Raw genomic sequence first — 21,234 nt, 5'->3', positions numbered from 1 at the left:
GGAGTTGATGTCTAGGTAGGCCACAGTGACTAGAATTTGCAGGGCAGAGTACCAGAAAAGAGAGAACAGTAAAAAGAAAGAGCTCTGGAAATGTGCTAAGGATCTCCCTTCTTAATACTGATCTGTGCATGTGTGGGAGGAAACTACACAGTGCCAGAGAAAGAACAACCTGAAAGGATTAGAAGGAACAATCCTTGAAATTCACACAGGGCTAGAAATAGTTTGTATTTCCATCAGCCAAAACGGAAAAACTTCCAAATTCATGGGTTGTCAGGCAGAGTACTAAGAAGGGTATTATATCAGCAAAGGAGAAAATTAGCCCTAAAGGTTGCTCTGATACCAAATTACAAAGCATAAAAGCAAGACTCAAAAAGAAGGAAAAACTATACTCCAACGGTTTCCAACTGTTTCCATAACATAACTCTGTCCCAGAAAAAGCACAAGAATATTTATAAAAATACAAAAATATGCAGCATTCAAAAAGGAAAAATTTACAATTGTCATCAAATCAAATTTTACCAGCTTGCAAAGAAGCAGTAAGGAGAAAAATCAATCAGTAGAACCAGACCCAGAAACGACACAGATGATGGACTCAACAGATAAGGACAGTAAGAGTTATTGTAACTACTTCTTTGCTGATTTGGATGCCTTTTATTTCTTTTTGTTGTCTGATTGCTGAGGCTAGGACCTCTAGTATTATGTTGAACAATAGTGGTGATAATGGACATCCATGTTGTGTTCCTGACCTTGGGGGAAAAGCTTTCAGTTTTTCCCCATTGAGAATGAAATTCGCTGTGGGCTTTTTATATACAGCTTTTATGGTATTGAGGTATGTTCCCTCTATCCCTACACTGTGGAATCATCTAATTAAGAAAGGATGCTGTATTTTGTCATATGCTTTTACTGCATCTATTGAGAGGTTATTATGGCTCTTGTCTTTTTGTTAATTAATGTAGTGAAAATCGATTGTGCAAATCGATTGATTTGCAGATGTTGAACCTTACAGCCCAGGAATACATCCCACTTGGGTGTGGTGAATAATCCTTTTCTTTTGTTTTCTTTAATATTTTATTTATTTATTTGACAGAGAGAGATCACAACTAGGCAGAGAGGCAAGCAGAGAGAGAGGGGGAAAGCAGGCTCCCCACTAAGCAGGGAGCCTGATGCAGGGCTCGATCCCAGGACCCTGGGACCATGACCCGAGCTGAAGGCAGAGACCTAACCCACTGAGCCACCCAGGTGCCCCTGAATAATCCTTTTCATGCATTGTTGGAACCCACTGGCTAGTATCTTGTTGAGAATTTTTGCATCTGTGCTCTGTAAATCTCCTTTTTGGTAGGGTCTTTGTCTGGTTTGGGGATCAAGCTAATGTTAACCTCTAAAATGAGTTTGGAAGTTTCCCTTCCGTTTCCATTTTTTGAAACCACTTCAGAATAGGTATTAGTTCTTTAAATGTTTGGTAGAATTCCCCTGGGAAGCCATCTGGCCCTGGACTCCTGTTTGTTGGGACACTTTTTATGACTGCTTCAATTTCTTTGCTGGTTATGGGTCTGTTCAGGTTTTCTATGTCTTCCTGTTTCAGTTTTGGTAGTTTATAAGTTCCCAGGAATGCATCCATTTCTTCCAGATTGCCTAATTTGTTGGCATATAGTTGCTCATATGTTCTTATAATTGTATTTTCTTGGTGTTGGTTGTGATCTCTCCTCTTTCATTCATGATTTTTCAAAATTTGGGTCCTTTCTCTTTTTTTTTTTTTTTTTTTTTTTTGGTGAGTCTGGCTAGGGGTTTATTAATCTTATTAATTCTTTCAAGGAACCAGCTCCTAGTTTTGTTGGTCTGTTCTTTTTTTTTTTTTCTGTATCATTGATTTCTGCCCTAATCTTTATTATTTCTCTTCTCTTACTGGATTTAAGCTTTATTTGGTGTTCTTTTTCTAGCTCCTTTTGATGTAATGTTAGGTTTGTATATTTAAGACTTTTCCTGTTTCTTGAGAAAGGTCTGTATTGTAATATACTTCTCTCTTAGGACCACCTTTGATGCAGCCCAAACATTCTGAAATTTCATGTTTTCATTTTTATTTGCCTCTATGTATTTTTTAAATCCTTAATTTCTTGGTTGACCCATTCAGTCACAGTGATTTGAAGGGGCACATGCACCCCAATGTTTATAACAGCAATGTCCACAATAGCCAAACTATGCAAAGAGGTGAAATGTCCATCAACTGATGAATGGATGAAGAAGTTTTGGTATATATACTATGTAATATTACACAGCCATCAAAAAGAATGAAATCTTGCCATTTGCAATGATGCAGATGGAACTAGAGGGTATTGTGCCAAGTGAAATAAGTCAGTGAGAGAAAGATAAATGCCATTTGACTTCACTCATGTGGAATTTAAGAAATGAAACAGATGAACATAGGGAAAGAAAAGGAAAAATAAAAGAAGATTAAAATAGGGAAGCAAACCATAAGAGAAGCTGAACTCTAGGAAACAAACAGGGTTGCTGGAGGGGAGGTGGCTGGGGACATGGGATAATTGGGTGATGGGCATTAAGGAAGGCATTTGATGTAATGAACACTGGGTGTTACATGCAACAGACAAACCACTAAATTCTACTAATAATACAGTATATGTTAACTCAATTAAACTTAAAGAATAAAAAGAAAACAAGATGCAGTGGAAACAAAAACTTTCATAGTAGCTCCAAATACATACCAGGAATAAAACTAACAAAAAAAATGACACAACCTTTATGAGGAAACCTATAAAATTTTATTCAAGAACATTATTTAAATCTAGATTCTTATTGTACATTTTCTTCCTAACACATTAAAATTTGCCTTAAAAAAAAAAACATATTCTTTACAACTATAACTAGTGTAACTTAAGAATGGGGGAAACACAAAAAGCAGTAACCAACAAAAGCCCCCATTGGTTGATTGCACTTGTTTTATCATCTTCCCCTCAAACTCTCCCCACCGGACTGTAAACTTCCGAAAGGAAAAGATCTTGTTTATCGTGCTCCTCACTCTGTCCACCACCCAACACCTCACAGTGCTCGGCACAGAGTCGGCCTTTTACAGTAATAAAACACGAAACACCTTGAACCACTCTCTGGTCCTCTTTTCCTCTACCGGCTTTGACACATATTACGCAATAATGTACAGACCTTCCACGTGACAGCACGCCCACCAACGCCTCATCCCAGCCAATCAGAATGCTTTGCACCTGTGACCACACTCCCCCCCTCCACCCCACCCCCACGGCCCCACGAGTCAGTCTCAGGCTGTTTTCCTCCCAGCGAGGCCAGTGCGGCTGCGCAACGCGCCCTGATTGGTCGAGGGCTGGAGGCCTTCGCGCGCAGGCGCCGGCCTCGGTTACTAAGGGCGGGAGCCCGGCGAGGGCGCCGGCGGCTTGTGGTGTCTCCGGCGCGCGTCGTCGAATCCTGGCCTCGCTCGCCATGCCAAACCGCAGGGCCAGCCGTAATGCCTACTATTTCTTTGTGCAGGAGAAGATCCCCGAGTTACGGAGGCGAGGCCTGCCTGTGGCTCGCGTAGCTGATGCCATCCCCTACTGCTCTGCTGACTGGGCGGTAAGACTGGGGGCAGTGGGGGGCAGGGGGGCTCCGGGGGGCGGGGGGCAGACCAGGCAGTTGGGCAGTGGGAGGGCGAGGCGACGAGGAGGCCAGTGACGCCTTGGCCCCTGCTGGAGGGAAGGGAAGCCTCCCTGTTCCCGCTCTGGGGCAAACCAAGGCCGGGACCACATGTAATGTCTACGCTTCCGCCTCTGGGGCCCAGGGCGCTCGGAACTCATTGCTGTTTCTCTCGTTTCTCAACCCCCTTAAATGTCCCCAAGCTTTTGAGGGAGGAGGAAAAGGAGAAATATGCAGAAATGGCTCGAGAGTGGAGAGCAGCCCAGGGAAGGGACGCTGGGCCTTCGGAGAAGCAGGTAAGGTTGGCCCGAGACGAGCCGCTCCCTGCCTGGGCCACAGGCGTGTTGGCCAGATGCTGAGCGAGCGAGCCGGTGAATGCCAAGGGTGGGCTGGTGGGTGATTCCGCTGAGTGCGAAGAAGAATTTTTCTTTTCTTTTTCACCCTGGTGTTAGGGCGCCTGTTAAAAAGCCAGCAGGTTCCCTAACTGGGGCACGTGTTGTTATTTGGTGGTGAAAGGCTGGGGGAATCCCTGTTGGGAAACCTGCATCCAATAAATCATGGTCAATGATGAGAGTGTTGGTTTTAAGGTTTGTACTACATGAACTCTAAGGGTTCCTTTCAAACCCCTTTATGATTAAAGACCCCCCCCCTTTATTTTATGTTTAAAAGTAGCTTGGACCGTTCTCTCTTTCAATGAACCTGGAACCAGGCACGCTGTTGTGTTTAAAATATTGAAATAACAAAACCTGCCCATGCTGGCGAATGCTAGTGTGCCTTATGGGTAAGAGTGCAATGAAGTTGATTTGAGTAAACTCACACGTAGTAGAAGGATAAAGTACTCAATAAAAATTGTCTTGATTTGTATCGGGAAATTCAGTGTAATTGTCGACTTTCCCCCCTCCCTCTGTGTTCTTTCCATTCTCCCATAGTGAAATTCCATTCTTTAAACTGTCAACATTGGGTTGAAATTCAAGAGAGCTTTGCTTGCTTTTGGTGTGAGAGATTTTTATTTTGTAGGTGTATGTTTGGGTAGAAGCTCTAATCGGTTGAACTGTACTTATATAGGGGAACCTTGCCTTTTTTTTTTTTTTAACTGTAATTTCTTATAAGACATTTCCCCTCAAAATGTAAGCCGTGTTGTATACGTACCTCATTGAGTCTTGTATATGTACCTCATTGGGTCAGCATGACTGAGCTGTTACTTTAAGTGAAAAACAATTTAGAGAACTTTGTCGAATGATGTCCTTTTGGCCACTGGGCTCAGTGACTCCGTGGGATTATTTTAGATTACAAATCTGTAATCACATGGTCACTTCTGTGACTCAGTGGGATTAATTTAGATTATCGGTAGTGGGAAAATGGTTTTCAGCAGTAGCTGAACTGTTGTTTACCGCTCACCTTTTGATTCAGAATATTTATAGATTTTGCCCTTGTCTGTCTTTGGGTGTTGGTGTCATTGACAAATACGTGCGCGTTTACTCATTGGGCTCATTCATTACCGAAGTAATCTGTGAACTGTTTTTCAGTTATTTTGCTAAATTTAAATATTTGTATAAAGTGCCCAGTAAGAGTTTGGGTATGTGACAAATTATTTTCTTCCTCTTTAGAAACCTGTTTCCACTCCACTGAAGTGGCCAGGCATGCTTGTACCAAGGCAGAATGTTTCACCCCCTGATATTTCAAATTTGTCTCTAAAAAGTGATCAAGGTAGAGTAATCCTAAAAGCAAAACACTTAGATAAATGTGGGTGCTCAAGACACTGTGATATAGTGATCAGTAATTATGTGTTCTGTTCATTTTGATCCTGCATTTCAGAGTAATTGACTACAAGTGTTCGAATATGGTGGAGCTAAAGTTGTGAAAGATCGGGTAATTTGCATTTGTTGAAATAACAGTGGAGAGATTTTGTTGTGTTCTATACAAAAACCTGGTCTCTTGGTTAATAACCGCTTTTTATGTTAATAAATATACTTCATGTATTTAAGTGTTTATAGCTAGACCCTTAAATACATATAAATTATAAAAGGTTGAACTATTGAGCTAGCCTAGAAAAGAACTTACCTAATAAGAATCCTCGTTATTCCTTCTGGCTGTTTTGTGTTCTGAATTTGTTGAAGATTAATAAACTTTTAATAGTCTTAAACGTGGCCAATCCTGTTAAGTAAGACTCTTCACATTCTCATATTTCTTCCTTCCTCTAGAGTATTTATTGGTGCTCTTGTGTATATTGGCTAAAGATGAAGAGTGAACTAAGTTGTCCATAGTTTATATCAGAGTTTTTCTATACTGATTCTACTTGGCTTTATTTCCCGAACCTCTCATATTTGTTGAATATGGGTCACAGCTTTTCTCAAGTCATTCCTAAAATTCAGGGCTTATGTTTAGCCAAATTATGTAGAGCTGGCTGCAAGTTTGAATAATTTTGTTGCTTCATGCAGAGTGGTTACCACTGTAATTCTTGATAAGTGTCATTATAAAAATTTTGATTCATTTATCTGGTACAAATGATCAGTTTTCTCTTTTCCAGCTCTTAGGATTATAGGAACACAAGGAAAATGGTTCTAAAACTTTTGCTTTTGTGGAGGAGTTAACTCACAACTGTTTGTGTGGTCTTACCTTTTTTTTTCTTTTTATTTATTTCTTTTTAGCTCTCCTTGGAGGCATTTTCTATTTTTTGAACATTTTTAGCCATGGCGAGCTACCTCCGCACTGTGCACAGCGCTTCCTCCCTTGTGAAATAGGCTGTGTGAAATACTCTCTCCAGGAAGGTATTATGGCTGATTTCCATAGGTTTATAAATCCTGGTAAGTAGTCGGAGTGAGTAGATGATAAATCTTTTTTTTTTTTTAAGATTTTATTTATTTATTTCTCAGAGAGAATGAGCACAGGCAGAGGCAGAGGGAGAAGCAGGCTCCCCGCTGAGCAAGGAGCCCAATGTGGGACTGGATCCCAGGATGCTGGGATCATGACCTGAGCTGAATGAAGGCAGCCACTCAACCAACCGAGCCACCCAGGTGTCCCTAGATGCTAAATCTTAAAACACCATGCATTTGATCTTGACTTTACTTAACAGTATTTGTTTTCTTAAGAGCTGACATATAGTTCTTAAAGTGTAATAAAGACCTCATCCTAATTGGTTGAACTAGGTGTTTACACAAAGTTTTTTAGTTTAAGTTTTTAACCTCAAGAGAGTGTTAGAATTGGGTGGATAGTATGCCTGAAAATGTGTTTGTTGTTTGCTTACCTGTGGCCTTGCATCTTGGAATTTTTTAAAAGTTTTTTATGCCTTTGCTCTTTTATTTCTTTAATCCATCCCTCACTTCGGACATCACTTTTGTAACTTTGTTGTTTTGTTTTTGTTGTTTTGTGGTTGTTTTGTAACTTTGAGCAAAGTTATTAACCTTTCTGAACTTATTAGCTTATCTGTAAAGTGGAAATAATACCTATTGTTGAGTGATCTAAGGAGTACAAGAGAAGGTATGGAAATAGTCTAATACTTGAGAGTCTCTCAGATGTTCTCAACAGCTCTTCAGGGTTTTCCACCCCTGCAAACCAAGTAGTAGTGAAGGCATAGGATTCAGTTAGGTTCCCAAGAGGGTAGTTACAGGACCAGTATACGTTTAAAGGCAAGTAGGAGAAATCTATAGGGAGAAGAGTGAAGGGAGGGTAGAGATTGGGGAAAAAAAGAACTTCATCTTTAGTTTTGTCAGTTGCTTTAAAATTCATTAGAATAATCCAGTGCTTTTTCTTGTGTTTTCATGACAGAGAAACTAATCATCCTGCTCACACTTGTGAGAGCTGCTGCTTAGGATAAATTAATAACTGCTTTTTTTTATACAGTTGTAACACATTAAAAAGATTGAATTTAGAGACTTTTTTTAAAGCTATACGTACATGAGGCCCTATGTTAAGGGGCCTCTTTTTAAATTTTTTTAAATTTTTACTTTATTAACCTATAATGTATTATTTGTTTCAGGGATACAGGTCTGTGAATTATCAGTCTTACACAATTTACAGCACTCACCATAGCACATACCCTCCCCCGTATCCATCACCCAGCCACCCCATCCCTACCACCCTCCTCTCCTCCAGGAATCCTCAGTTTGTTTCCTGAAATTAAGAGTCTCTTACGGTTTGTCTCCCTCCCTGGTCCCATCTTGTTTCATTTTTTCCCTCCCTACCCCCCCAGCTCCCGCCCTGCCTCTCAAATTCCTCATATCAGAGAGATCATATGATAATTGTCTGTCTTTGATTGACTTATTTTGCTTAGCATAATACCCTCTAGTTCCATCCACGCCATTGCAAATGGCAAGATTTCGGGGTTTTTAATGGCTGCATAGTATTCATTATATATATATACACCATGTCTTCTTTATCCATTCATCGGTTGATGGACGTCTAGGTTCCTTCCATAGTTTGGCTGTTGTGGACTTTGCTGCTATAAACATTCGGGTGCACGTGTCATGTTAAGGGGCCTCTTTATCTACTATTTCTTTTCTGTAAGGAGTAACTTCCTTTTTAAAGTAGTTTAGATAATATACCAAAATTCTTTTTAATAGTTCTCATTCTTTTGTGAAGAAAAACAATAACTTCTATGAAAGTTTAATTTTTTTGTATTTTCACATAGCAGTAGCCATTACCTATCTGCGTTATGATTTGGTCATCCTATGATACATGACTATAGCAAAACCAGAGGGCTTCTCTCAATAAAATATTTTGTATTACAGGTGAAATTCCACGAGGATTTCGGTTTCATTGTCAAGCTGCAAGTAAGTATAAGGGAATGGGGTAGAATAATAGGCACTGAATGCGTCCGTGCCTGGTTAAGACTTACTGCTTTAGGGCACCTGGATGGCTCAGAGGGTTAAGCCTCTGCCTTTGGCTCAGGTCATGGTCTCAGGGTCCTGGGATCAAGCCTTGCATCTGGCTCTCTGCTTAGCAGAGAGCCTGCTTCCCCCTCTCTCTCTGCCTGCTTCTCTGCCTACTTGTGATCTCTGTCTGTCAAATAAGTAAATAAAATCTTAAAAAAAAAGTTACTGCTTTACATGGACACATAAAACTTAAGTTGGGAGAATAACATCCTTATTGTTGGAGAATCCTCATAGAAATGGTAGATGGTGAATGTGATCCTTAAAAACTTCAAAAACTTTAAAACTTTAAAATTAAATAGACTTATGGGATACCAAAGTATATGACTGTGTACCTAAGCTCTGAACTAAACTCTTCTATGAACTAGGTTTTAACTAGTTTCCTCTGTGATTAGAATGAAAATCATAATAGTTTTATTTTTAACTTACATTCAAAAGTGTCATTGTTTTAATAAGTTGTTTTTTTTAACTTAAAAATGTAGACAACTAGCAGTTAGACAGCAATTAGAAGTCAGTTTTTCAAATCTGCTGTAACAAGCAGCTATTTTATTTGTAATGCCGTTCTTTACAAATGAAGAGAATATTTTAGAATCCCTTTGGTTATGTCTTTTGAGTTTTTACTGGTCTTAGTGAAAAATATGTACTAGACCTTTTTATTTGCTTGCCTGCTTGGAATCAGGGCAGTAGACTTTGGAACAAGGCAAGGGCAAATTTTTTTAGTTGGTCCCTTTATAGCTTTGAGTGAAAAACAGTTTATAATACAGAAGAAAAATTCCGTTGTAGATTTTGAAGTGTGAACCGAGCTAATCTCCCCATGTGTTACATCCTCTGAGGTTATTCACCAAATAGGTGGTGATAAGACAAAAACAGAAGTTTAGCTGGTGAATTAACTACATTTTACTTAAGCTGTTTCTGGTTTGTTCATCTTTGAGTGCATTGGAATCCTTGCTATTTGCCAGACTCATTTGTGAGAATGCCACTGGCTTTACTGTTTATTATTTTGGTTCTGATAAATACTTGATTTTAAAACAGTTTTTAAGGCTTATTTTTACATTTTCAAGTTAACCAGTTTAACAGAAACCTATTAAAGATTCTAGGAATGTTTTCTTAACTTATTTTTCAAACTACTTAAAATTGATCACAGTCTCACTCAGGAAAGCTCATTGGTAAGCCACTTTGGAGCTCACCAATTTAGACAGGCCTTAAATTGCCAACTTGATAACCCTCGGAAGTGTGCCAGCTAAAGAAGGTAAATAAATGATTGTATTAAAGGGACGGCCATGTTGACATAATAACTAAAAATGCTTATGCTGGGGCGCCTGGGTGGCTCAGTGGGTTAAAGCCTCTGCCTTCAGCTCGGGTCGTGATCCCAGAGTCCTGGGATCGAGCCCGCATTGTGCTCTCTGATCGGTGGAGAGCCTGCTTCCCTCTCTCTCTCTCTGCCTGCCTCTCTGCCTACTTGCGATCTCTGTCAAATAAAATCTTTAAAAAAAAAATGCTTATGCTGATGTAATCAGCCTGATGCTTAGGAAAAGATGATTTTTCATAGAGGAATATACACTGAAGCAGATGTACGTGTGGATGAAGAGTGAGTAGAAGCTAAGGAATGTGCGTGTAGATCTTTCACATGCTCCCGTGCTGTTCTCTGACCTTTTATGAAATCGCGTAAGTGAGAGCAACTGAAGACTTCATAGATGGGCGTTAGGTTTAGCACGTTCGAATCAAAGAATTTCAAATCTGGAAAAGGTATTGATATAGAATCTATTGATCTCCCCACCCTCACTGCCATATTTTTCTTGGAAGCGGTACTTCGTGTTCTGTATGAATTTGTAGGGTTGAGAGGTCTTTGTCCTCAGTCTCCCCCACTTCAAGAATTCTGATTCCATATTATTGCTTAATTTTCTTGAGAGAGGTTCTGCTTTAAAACAAAGCTTTGAAAACTGATTGCAGCTTCCTCTACAAAAGGTCTGGCAGCTTTTAGAATCTTCATATACAAAGAATGATACCGAGAGCAGTGAGCTATCAGTGAGGGCCATTCTCTCTCTCCTTGATTCCATCCCTCCCTCTTTATAACAGAGGCACTTTTTGGAATTTTGTGCTAGTCATTTCTTTTCTGAATAGTTTTATTTTGAATACTTTTTTTTTTTTTGAGAGAGCGAGAGCATGTGCATGAGCAGAGGTTTGGGGGCGGTGGAGGGGAGGGGCCCAGGGAGAGAGAATCTTTAGCAGGCTCTGTGCCCAATGTGGAGCCCGACTTGGGGCTCAAACTCATGACCCTGAGATCGTGACCTGAACTGAAATCAAGAGTTGGACACTTAACCAACTGAGCCCGACAGCCATCTTGCGAATACATATTTAAATTATGTATTTAATTTTGCTTTTTTTGAACTTTTAATTAATATTATGTGTTTCTTTCTGTACCTGTATTTTTTAAACTCAACATTGCCTTTTCGCAATTTTTCTATTGGATTGTCCTTTATATTGGTTTGTGGAATTTTATTATGTACCTGCTTATTGATTTACGTGCAGATACCTGTGTTTCAGTTTGTGCCTTGTGTTTTTTTTATTGTTTTTATGTCATTATGGTGTCTTTTAATGAAAATAGTTTTTATTTTTTTAATTTAGTAAATGTATCAATCTTTTCCCTTATGTTTTGAGGGGTTTTGGTGTCTTAATCCTCTTTTACTTGAAAGCCGTAGAAGATAGTTTTTAAGTTTTGTTTTTCATATCCAAGTTCTTAATTCACCTGACATTGACTTCTGTATGGTGTGAAGTAGAGATTTTTTTTTTTCTCACGTGGATAATCCATTGTCTCCACATCATTTATCCAATAATCAGTTTGTTTGTCAGTATGTGGTGCCACATTTCTCTTGATGTCTGTGTCTTTTCCGTATCTTTTATTTTGTTCTATTGGTCTACTTGGTTTTTGGTATCTATACTGTTAAACACAATATTTTAATACTTAGCCAAGCTTCTGGACTTTGTTTTAGAACATTATTCTTGACTTTTTGATTACCTTTAAATCTTCAGATCATTTTGGAGAAAACTGGCAGCTTCTTGATATTCTATCTGTGAACAGGGGTCTACTCTTATTTTTTTAGATCTGTAATGCCTTACAATACTTAAAATTTTCTTCACAGTGATCTTAATATCTTGTTAAATTTATAGCTTATAAATTTTGTTATAAGTGATATCTCTTAAAATTATATTTTTATTTACTTTTGCATTTTAGTTTTATTTAGCCATTGCTAAGCTATAATTGAGTTTTTAGTGAATTCTTTATATAGTCCTATCTGTGAAATGACTTTTTTCTAATCTATTTTTTATTTAAAACTTTTAAAATTTTTTTTTAAAAATTTGTCTAAGGTGCTGGCTAAGAACTCTGTAGCTTCTAATGTTTCACCAGTGAGTATGCTGTTCACTGTGCTTTTTGTTTTTTTCCTTCTCATGTTTTGTATGTACTCTTGATCCTGGTAAAGAAGTTCCCTTCTATTCCCAGTTTGGTTAGAGATACCAGTTGCACATTATAGTGAGTGGTTTTTTGGTGTCTCACATGATTTGTTCATCTAGTAATTTGCTAACCAGTCTTCCATTCCAGCGGTAAACTGAGCATAGTCCCTATATAGCTCTTAAAGAAATTGGTTTGCTAATATTTTGCCATCCTAACATGGGTTAGAGAATGTGTCTTCAGTTTTTTTAATTTACCTTGGGTTATTTTTTAACGGTTTTGCTGAAATTATCAATATTCTTTATTTTCCTGAACATATAAAGTCTTCTGTCTGATAACCCTATTATAGAGATCTTCTTTATGGATCTGTTGGTTATCTTGATGTTCAGTCAAGGTATCAGATCTCTTCCTATGTCTCATTATTTTTGAGTGCTGAACAGTAGATATAAAAACTTGTTATTCTTCTTAAAAAAATTATGATTGATTTTTGTCAGAAGGCTGCTGCCGCTAGCCATCTGAGAGTACCTTAATCCAATTTCAGAGATTGAGATAATACAAAATTGGGTTTAGATATTTTAAGAATGCCATCTATTCCTAGTTGATCTCTAAAAAATGGGGAATAGTAGATTACCACCAAAGGATCATCTGTGAAATTTGAATTGACTTCATGGCATAAACAATGGAAAACAGAAGACAATTGTATATATTAAGTATGTAATGAAAAGGTATTTAAGTAATATTGGAGTAATATTTTTTGAAGATATTATTTTTAAGTAATCTCTATACTCAACGTGGGGCTTGAACCCACAACCCAAAGACCAAGAGTCAAAACCTGCTCCACCGATGTAGCCAGCAAGGGTCTTTGGAGTAATATTTTTAATTCTTTCAAGTCTAGGTCTGTTGAGAACTGCTCATTTTCTTGGACTCTAAATCTCCTCTTCCAGAACTGGTAAATGCCCAGATTACCAATGAACCCAAATGCCAGAATCAAGCTCTCTAGCATTTCTTCCTCTCCTGGATTTTGGACCTGTAATTAATTCCTTACTGCAGTTTTATGTCAGCAGTGCTTTCAAGCAGGTGTTTCATTTATTCAGCTTTTCTCTAATCTGTCATTATCAGCAATTGTATGTTCTGTATCCTTTTTTTATAACTATATGCTGAAATTAATAATTTGATCTCCTCAGATATAATTATTTAAAACTGGTGCTGAATAACTTGGGTAGCTGGAATACCTTTGGATCTCTTCCTGTCAAATTTGGTTTGGTTTCATCCTTTTTTCTTCATATACCTGTTTATTCATATAGACTGAAAAAAATTGGTTTTGAGTATGACCGATTTATTGGTATTTAAGATTTATTTTAGAGCAGGAGGGAGGAGAGGGAGAGAGAGAATCTTGAGCAGACTCCCCATTGAGTTTGGAGCTCAGCATGGGGTTCAATCTTGGGACCCCAAGATCATGACCAAAGAAATCAAGAGTTGGACACATAACCAACCGAGCCATACAGGTGCCCCAGATTTACTGGTATTGTCGTAAAGACACTGGTATCAGTCGTTTCTCTCACGTTTTGACCTTAGGTTAATACTTTGTTTGAGTCAAGAAAAGAGCACGTAGGAGAGGGATGTTATTTTATTCTATTTATTTATTTTTTCCACCCATGGAGGGATGTTATTTTAACAGAAACAGTGAATTGGACAAAAGTGGAAAGTTTGCTTATCTTAAAGCAAGTTAAGTTCATATATCTTGATATAATTAAACCATGTAAGAACTAATAGTTCTATATACATTTCCATTGTTTTATTTGGGGCTTACTCTAAAATGCAAATGAACAAAGTGTTAGGAATATATATGAGTTGTTCTCAATTACTTGTTAAAAGAGCTCAGCCAGTAGTTATCACCAATAAAATAGTGTGAAGCTGCCTCCAAATTAAACATTGCAGGAGTTTTCAAGGAAATCCTATACTGTTTCTTATCTGTGACTGTGCTTTTAAAGATGTGTTTAACTATCACATGAAAAAATTTCATATACAAAAATTTTTTAAAGCCCTATAATACATAGATCTAACAACATATATGTGGTCAAAGATTCCATAAGATATGCTTAAAGATGCATTTTCTTTTATCTTTAGTACCTAAACTATACTTTTGAGAGGCCATTGATTAATATGTATACAGTTCAAAGCATATTACTGTGCTAAAATAAGAATTTTTGTATTAAGTCCAAATTCACTTTCTCAAGTTAGTAACTTAAGTTTTAACAGAGCTGCAGAAAGTAAATCATTCTCCTTTTCATCTTCATAAAATGTTACTTTTTTGGTTTTATCTTTTTAAAAAAAATAGAGCCAAATATTTATTATATATAAATTTAAATTTTTGGTGGTGATTTGTATTTGAAAAAAGCTTCCTTGTGATTCACCTCAGGATTCGGTGGAAATGCTTACAAGAACTAGCTAATAACAAAAACTAAGGGAAGCACATTAAAAATACTGATTTACTTTGGTAGCAAATGGTCTTTAAACACTAATGAAGGTAGACAAGACCCATTCAGGTGAAGTGGGTTATTTCAAATACTCAACAATTTACATAAAATTTAAAAAAAATTTTAAAGAGCTAAGCATCTGTACCAACTGATAGCAGTGCAATACCTTGTTTGTGTTGACTTAAAACAAATGGCTATTAGGAAAAAGCTGTACTTTAATTATATCTAATATATTCCAGCAACATTTTCCTTCCAGTACAACACTCCCTCTCTATATAGCTGTTCCTGGGAGCCGGTTTGGGTTAATAAGGGAGTTAAGAGTAATTCTGCAGTTTAAGTAGACAATAACTTTTCCTTTTAATGTGCTAATAGTTGTGTCTAAAAATATGTAATTCTTAGAAAAGTACCATTTGATTTTTTTTTCCTTATCTGTAACCTTTTGGAAACTAATCACATGATACTACAAAATTAGCAAATGTCTTGAAATCTGAATACAAAACATAAATTAACTCTAATTTCAAACTCTTATTTGTGTACCACCACCCAATCTTTAAAAAAAAAAAAAAAAGTGGCTCCGAGAATATTCTTTTACCATCCTTTAAAAAAAGAAACTCTTCCTTTTAACTTTACATCCATACCACAGTCCACTTTCGAAACATCATTTGTTTTGGTCATCGACATTTCTGAGGTGAGATTTTATATTTCACTCCCATAGCTTCTGGTTATCAGAGAAATCATCCTTTTTCTTTATTGAAGGAGTTGGTCCTGCTGATGTAGGTGTGTCCCTTCCAATACTTTTCATTCTCATCTTTGCTTCTGGAGGCATTTCCTCTGGTTCAGTCTTCCTCTTCCTTAAAAGCTGCCGCTGCTGAAAAGGTTTTTGGACCAAGAGTTAAAACCATTTTTTTAGGCTTATTTGGTCCAAGTTTGATGGATATGGCTGAGGCTTTCTTTGTCTTGTGTCTACCTATGGCAAATCCAAACTTGGAGATCTTTGTAGGCTTTACTGGGACATCTGCAAGCTGCTGCTTTAGCTGCTCGCTTCTCAGCACGCGACGAGCTTTCCCCTCCGCTACTCCGGGGGCCCAGCTTACCATGGCTTCTCAGGTTTCTCCTCTCCCATCTTCCTGTCCAGTCTTTCCCCTGCCACACTGAAAAAAAAAAGATTTTAAAGTAACTTGAGGCTTAGAATGATGTCCTCTTCATCCAGAGAGGATTTATATTTGCTTTTGCTAGATAGCTGGGGTCCTAGCAGACCAGGTCCCAAAAGCTGTCAAAAGCACACTTCTTGGGCGCCTGGGTGGCTCAGTGGGTTAAAGCCTCTGCCTTCAGCTCAGGTCATGATCTCGGGGTCCTGGGATCAAGCCCCGCATTGGGCTCTCTGCTCAGCGGGGAGCCTGCTTCCTCCTCTCTCTCTCTCTCTCTCTCTCTCTCTCTCTCTCTGCCTGCCTCTCTGCCTACTTGTGATCTCTCTCTCTCTGTCAAATAAATAAATAAAATCTTTGAAAAAAAAAAAAAAGCACACCTCTCAGCTAATCAATTTCCTCTTCTGGAATTGGGAGGTAGCTGCTGGGGAAAAACTGCCCTTGAAGGAGGCTGTCTGGAGAGCCTCTCTGGATTCTTGTATTCTCTTGCATCTGGATCTAATAATTTCTTGCTACTGTGTGTACTCTTGATATCCTCAGATACATTAAATGTTTGTGGGAGGTTAGTCTGAATTACTTGGTCCATTTATTTTTATTCTTTTATTTTATTTTATTTTTTTACTGGAAGTGGAAATCTTAACCATACAGCCTTTTAAAAAGCAGCCATTGCTATAATGTTCTCCAGCTTTATATATAAACCAGATTCATAAAAGGCAGATGGGAATAGTGAAAACGTATAGGCTCGGTCACAAATCTGGATTTGAGTCTTGACTCTGTTGCTTGCCAACTATTAACCTACTGTGCTAACTTCTGTGATTGTCAGTTGTGTCTTCTCTAATATGTGTATATCCCCTTTCTCATAAGATGATGGCATAAATTATGTAAAGTTTACATAACCATAATTAGGCTTGGTACAAGTGCTTAAATATGAGTTACCGAGTACTGTCTTCCTGTACCCCTACTTCCTTACCCACTTTGTAATACTTGTTTTGGTCAAATTTTGAACTGCTTCCTCCTTTTTATTCCCTTCAGGTGATTCTAGTCACAAGATTCCTATTTCAAACTTTGAATCTGGGCATGACCAAGCAGCTGTGTTACAAAACCTTTATAGGTTTATTCACCCAAACCCAGGAAACTGGCCACCTATCTACTGCAAGGTAATTTCATTGTTAGAATTTTTTATTAAGGCATCCACTTAGATACTGAAAGATCCATGAAAGGTACCCAAAGAAAGTGAGTTTGCTTGTTTGTTAGCTGTGTGTGTTAAAACATGTTCATTCTGAATTGTTTAGAATGGGATTAGGTATAGTTTCTGTGGCATTAGAGGGATTCTGAACACTGCAAAAGCTGAATGCATTTCTACTTTGAACTCCTGTTTTTAGTTTCTCCTGCTGAAATATCTTCTCAGTATTTTTTTTACTCTGAAAGTGTGTTCTAATCTGTACATCTGTCCTTCTAAGTAAGATTACTGTTTATTTAAAACTGTTTTTGTAGCAATCTCTTGATCCTCTTTTGTAATCTTTGGAGAGCCTTTATTCTTTATTTTGTCTAAATTCTTTAAGCTAAGAGTCGAAGAACTGGGTTTTAACCTATTTTAGTGTAACCATGAACAGATTACCTTATCTTTTTCTGAGCATTGGTTTCGTCATGTGCCTACCCTAGATTTCCTTTGTTTTTCACAGAGTCTGTTAGCACTGCTTTATAAATGTAACTGGTTATTAAAAGCAGCAGTTTTTTAAAATATATGATGCTCTTTTTTATGGTTCTCATTTAGTTGTCACAAACTCTTTAGTCTTTCCCTTCCTGCCACCCCCACCTCCCCAGTCTGAAAGGACAGCAATTGATTAAAATTAACTCAGTGTAGGAGAAAATACAAGTAAATTTTTTCCCTTCTCCAGTCTGATGACAGAGCCAGAGTCAACTGGTGTTTGAAGCATATGGCAAAGACATCAAGTAAGTAAAACTAGGTCACTGTTGAAGTGCATTATAACATCTGTATTTCCATTTTGGTGTACGTGTTCTATGTGCCTAAATTCAGTAATTGTTTGTCTTTTTCTTTTTACCAATGGAAGAAATCAGGCAAGATCTAGAACTGCTCACTGTAGAAGATCTTGTTGTGGGGATCTACCAACAAAAATTTCTTAAGGAGCCCTCTAAAACCTGGGTTCGGAGCCTCCTAGATGTGGCCATGTGGGATTATTCTAGCAACACAAGGTATTCATGATGATTTTGTGATTGTGATTTTGACTCTTTGTACTGAGAAAATATGGCAGGATTAGTTTTTCCTTTTTCATCAACAGGCAGTATTTTCCTATGAAACTTTGGAATCATTATTTCCTTGAATAATAAGATTCCATTGGTTGTCTGATACATTGTCATTTTGTCTACAACTAAAAATAAAACACACTACCAGATAACTGGCATGGTGCTTTATCGCTTAGAATTTTTGTACTGATGGAAGAATATATTTATTTAAAGAGATGTTTTATGACTTAGACTTACATATAAGAAATATATAAGTGAAATAAATGGAACGTATTTTTCATTTTGAAATAATTTCATGTTTATAGAAAAGTTGCAAAAATAGTACAGAAATTTCTGGGTTCTCTGTTCTCTTCCACTTGTCTATGTGTCTGTTTTTGTGCCAATACCATGCTGTCTTGATGATCACAACTTTGTGATACAGCTTGAAGTCAGGGACGATACCTGTAGCTTTGGTTTTCTTTCTCAACAATCCCATGGCTGTTCAGGGGCTTTTCTGATTCCATCCATTTTAGGGTTGTTTGTTTTCCACTCTGTGAAAAGTCAATGGTATTTAGATAGAGATTACTTTGAAACAAGTATTACCGAGATGGCTCTCGGTAGCTAGCTTAGACGTTTTCACAGTGTTTATTCTTCCAATCCATAAGCATGGAATGCTTTTCCATCTTTCTGTGTCATCTTCAATTTCTTTCCTGAGGGTTCTGTAGTTCCTCGAGTACAGATCCTTTACCTCTTTGGTTAGGTTTATTGCAAGGTACCTTATGGGTTTTGGTGCTATTGTAAATGGAATCGATTCCTTAATTTCTCTTTCTTCACCACACTGTTAGTGCAGAGAGAGGCGGCTGATTTCCAGGCGTCAGTTTTGTATCCTGCCATGTTGAACTGCTATGAGTTCTGGTAGTTTGGGGGTGGAATCTTTTGGGTTTTCCACATAAAGTGTCATGTCATCTGCGAAGAGAGAGTTTGACTTCTTCTTTGCCAATTTGAATGCCTTTTATTTCTTTTTGTTGTCTGACTGCTATGGCTAGGACTTCTGGTACTGTGTTGAACAACAGTGGTGAGAGTGGGCATCCCTGTTTTGTTCCTGACCTTAAGGGAAAAGCTCTCAGTTTTTCCCCATTGAGAATGATATTTGCTGTGGGCTTTTCATAGCAGCTTTTATGGTATTGAGGTATGTTTCTTCTATCCCTATATTTTGAAGAGTTTTTTTTTTTTTAAAGATTTTATTTATTTATTTGACAGAGATCACAAGTAGGCAGAGAGGCAGGCTCCCCGCTGAGCAGAGAGCCCGATGCGGGGCTCGATCCAAGGACCCCGGGATCATGACCTGAGCAGAAGGCAGAGGCTTTAACCCACTGAGCCACCCAGGCACCTTGTTTTGTTTTTTTTTTAATTTTTTAAAAAGATTTTATTATTTATTTGACAGAGATCATAAGTAGGCAGAGAGGCAGGCAGAGAGAGAGAGAAGGATGATGATTTCTTTAAATGTTTGGTAGAGGGAGGCCTGGGTGGCTCAGTGTGTTAAGTGTCTGCTTTCTGCTCAGGTCATGATCCCAGAGCCCTGAGATCGAGTTCTACACTGGGCTCCCTGCTCAGAAGGGAGTCTGCTCCTCCCTCTGCCTGCTGCTTCCTCTGCTTGTGCATGCACATGCTGTCTTTCCCTCTCTGACAAATAAGTAAATAAAATCTTTAAAAAATAATAATAATAATAAATAAATGGTGGAATTTGCCTTGGGAAGTCATTTGGTCCTGGACTCTTGTTTTTTGGGAGGTTTTTGGTTACTGTTTCAATTTCCTTGCTGGTTATGTATCTGTTCAGATTGTCTATTTCTTCCTGTTTCAGTCTTAGTGGTTTATAAGTGTCCAGGAATGCATCCATTTCTTCCAGATTGCCTAGTTTGTTGGCATGCAGCTGGTGGCAATAAGTTCTAATTATTGTCTCTATTTCCTAGGTATTGGTTGTGATTTCTCCTCTTTCTTCATGAATTTATTAATTTGGGCCCTTTCTCTTTTCCTTTTATAAGTCTGGCTAGGTGTTTATCATTCTTATTAATTCTTCCAAAGAACCAGCTTCTAGTTTCGTTGATCTGTTCTACTGCTCTTCTAGCGGAAATCTGTTTCATTGATTTCTGCTCTAATCTTTGCTATTTTTCTTCTGCTTGGTTTAAGCTTTCTTTGCTGTTCTTTCTCTGTCTCCTTTAGGTGTAAGGTTAGCTTGTGCATTTGGGATTTTTCTGATTTTTTGAGAGGCTTGGATGGCTGTGTACTTCCCTCTCAGGACTGCCATTGCAGTGTCCCATAGCTTTTGAACCAACATGTTTTCATTTTCATTGGTTTGCATGGATTGTTTAAGTTCTTCTTTAATTTCCTGGTTGACCCATTCTTTCTTTAGCAGGATGCTTTTTAACATCCAAGTGTTTACGTTCCTTCCAAATTTTTCCTTGTGGTTGAGTTCCAGCATCAAAGCACTGTGGTCTGAGAACGCGCAGGGAAGGGTCCCAGTCTTTCGGCATTGACTGAGGCCCGAGTTTTAACCAAGTGTGTGGTCTGTTCTGGAGAAAGTTCCATGTGCTCTCAAGAAGTATGAGTATTCTGTTGTGTTAGGATGGAATGTTCTGTGTATATCTACAAAGTCCATCTGGTCGAATGTGTCCTTCAGAGCTCTTGTTTCTTTGATGATCTTCTGCTTGGATGATCTGTCTGTTGCTCTGAGTGGAGTGTCGAAATCGCCTACTGTTAATGTATTATTATCAATATTGTTCTTTATTTTGGTTATTAGTTGGTTTATGTAGCTGGCTGCTTCCATGTTGGGGGCATAGATATTTACAATTGCTAGATTTTCTAGTTGGATAGACCCTTTAAGTGTCCCTTTACATCTCTTACTGCAGTCTTTGATTTAAAATTTAATTAATCAGAAATGAGAATTGCTATACCAGCTTTCTTTTGAGGTCTGTTGGCATGGTAAATTGTTCTCCATCCCCTCACTTTGAATCTGGGGGTGTCTTTAGGTTCAAAATGAGTCTCTTGTAGACAGCATATGGGTGGGTCCTGCTTTTTTATCCAATCTGAAACCCTTGTCTTTTGATAGCATTCAGCCCATTCACATTGAGAGTAATATTGAAAGATATGAATTTATTGCCATTGTGTTGCCTGGAAAGGCCATGTTTCTGTAGATTGTCTCTGTTAATATCTGGTTTATATTGCTCTTGGGGTCTTCTTTTATAGACTCCCCCTTAATATTTCTTGCAGGGCTGGCTTGGTGGTCACATACTCTTTCAGCTTCTGCTGGTCCTGAAAGCTTTTTATCTCTCCATCCATTCTCAGTGACAGCCTTGCTGGATAAAGTATTCTTGGCTGCATGTTCTTCTTATATAGTACCC

At 38.1% G+C, this 21,234-nt stretch overlaps 1 protein-coding gene across 3 annotated transcripts in view; it reads left to right on the top strand.

The window, feature by feature from the left end:
• Positions 1 to 3,400: 3,400 nt before the first annotated feature.
• The window catches only part of LOC111150845 (maelstrom spermatogenic transposon silencer), a 36,903-nt gene continuing 19,069 nt past the window's right edge, over positions 3,401 to 21,234 (top strand). Inside the window, exons 1-8 of one of the 3 annotated variants that reach the window (XM_022508475.1) lie at positions 3,401 to 3,594; positions 3,858 to 3,950; positions 5,262 to 5,361; positions 6,303 to 6,458; positions 8,382 to 8,423; positions 16,625 to 16,749; positions 17,491 to 17,545; positions 17,665 to 17,806. In XM_022508475.1, the coding sequence (XP_022364183.1) occupies positions 3,463 to 3,594; positions 3,858 to 3,950; positions 5,262 to 5,361; positions 6,303 to 6,458; positions 8,382 to 8,423; positions 16,625 to 16,749; positions 17,491 to 17,545; positions 17,665 to 17,806 (845 nt within the window). In that variant the 5' untranslated portion in view covers positions 3,401 to 3,462. Of the gene's footprint in view, positions 3,607 to 3,857; positions 3,951 to 5,261; positions 5,362 to 6,302; positions 6,459 to 8,381; positions 8,424 to 16,624; positions 16,750 to 17,490; positions 17,546 to 17,664; positions 17,807 to 21,234 lie in introns of all 3 variants that reach the window. The other 2 variants (XM_022508474.1, XM_022508476.1) reach the window with 2 other exon arrangements.

The sequence above is a fragment of the Enhydra lutris genome, unplaced genomic scaffold (assembly GCF_002288905.1).
Source record: "Enhydra lutris kenyoni isolate GAN:26980312 unplaced genomic scaffold, ASM228890v2 scaffoldscaffold24, whole genome shotgun sequence".
In the NCBI taxonomy this organism is placed as follows: domain Eukaryota; kingdom Metazoa; phylum Chordata; class Mammalia; order Carnivora; family Mustelidae; genus Enhydra; species Enhydra lutris.
The sequence above is the reverse complement of the archived record's forward strand: the minus strand, read 5'-3'. Positions and strand labels throughout refer to the sequence as shown.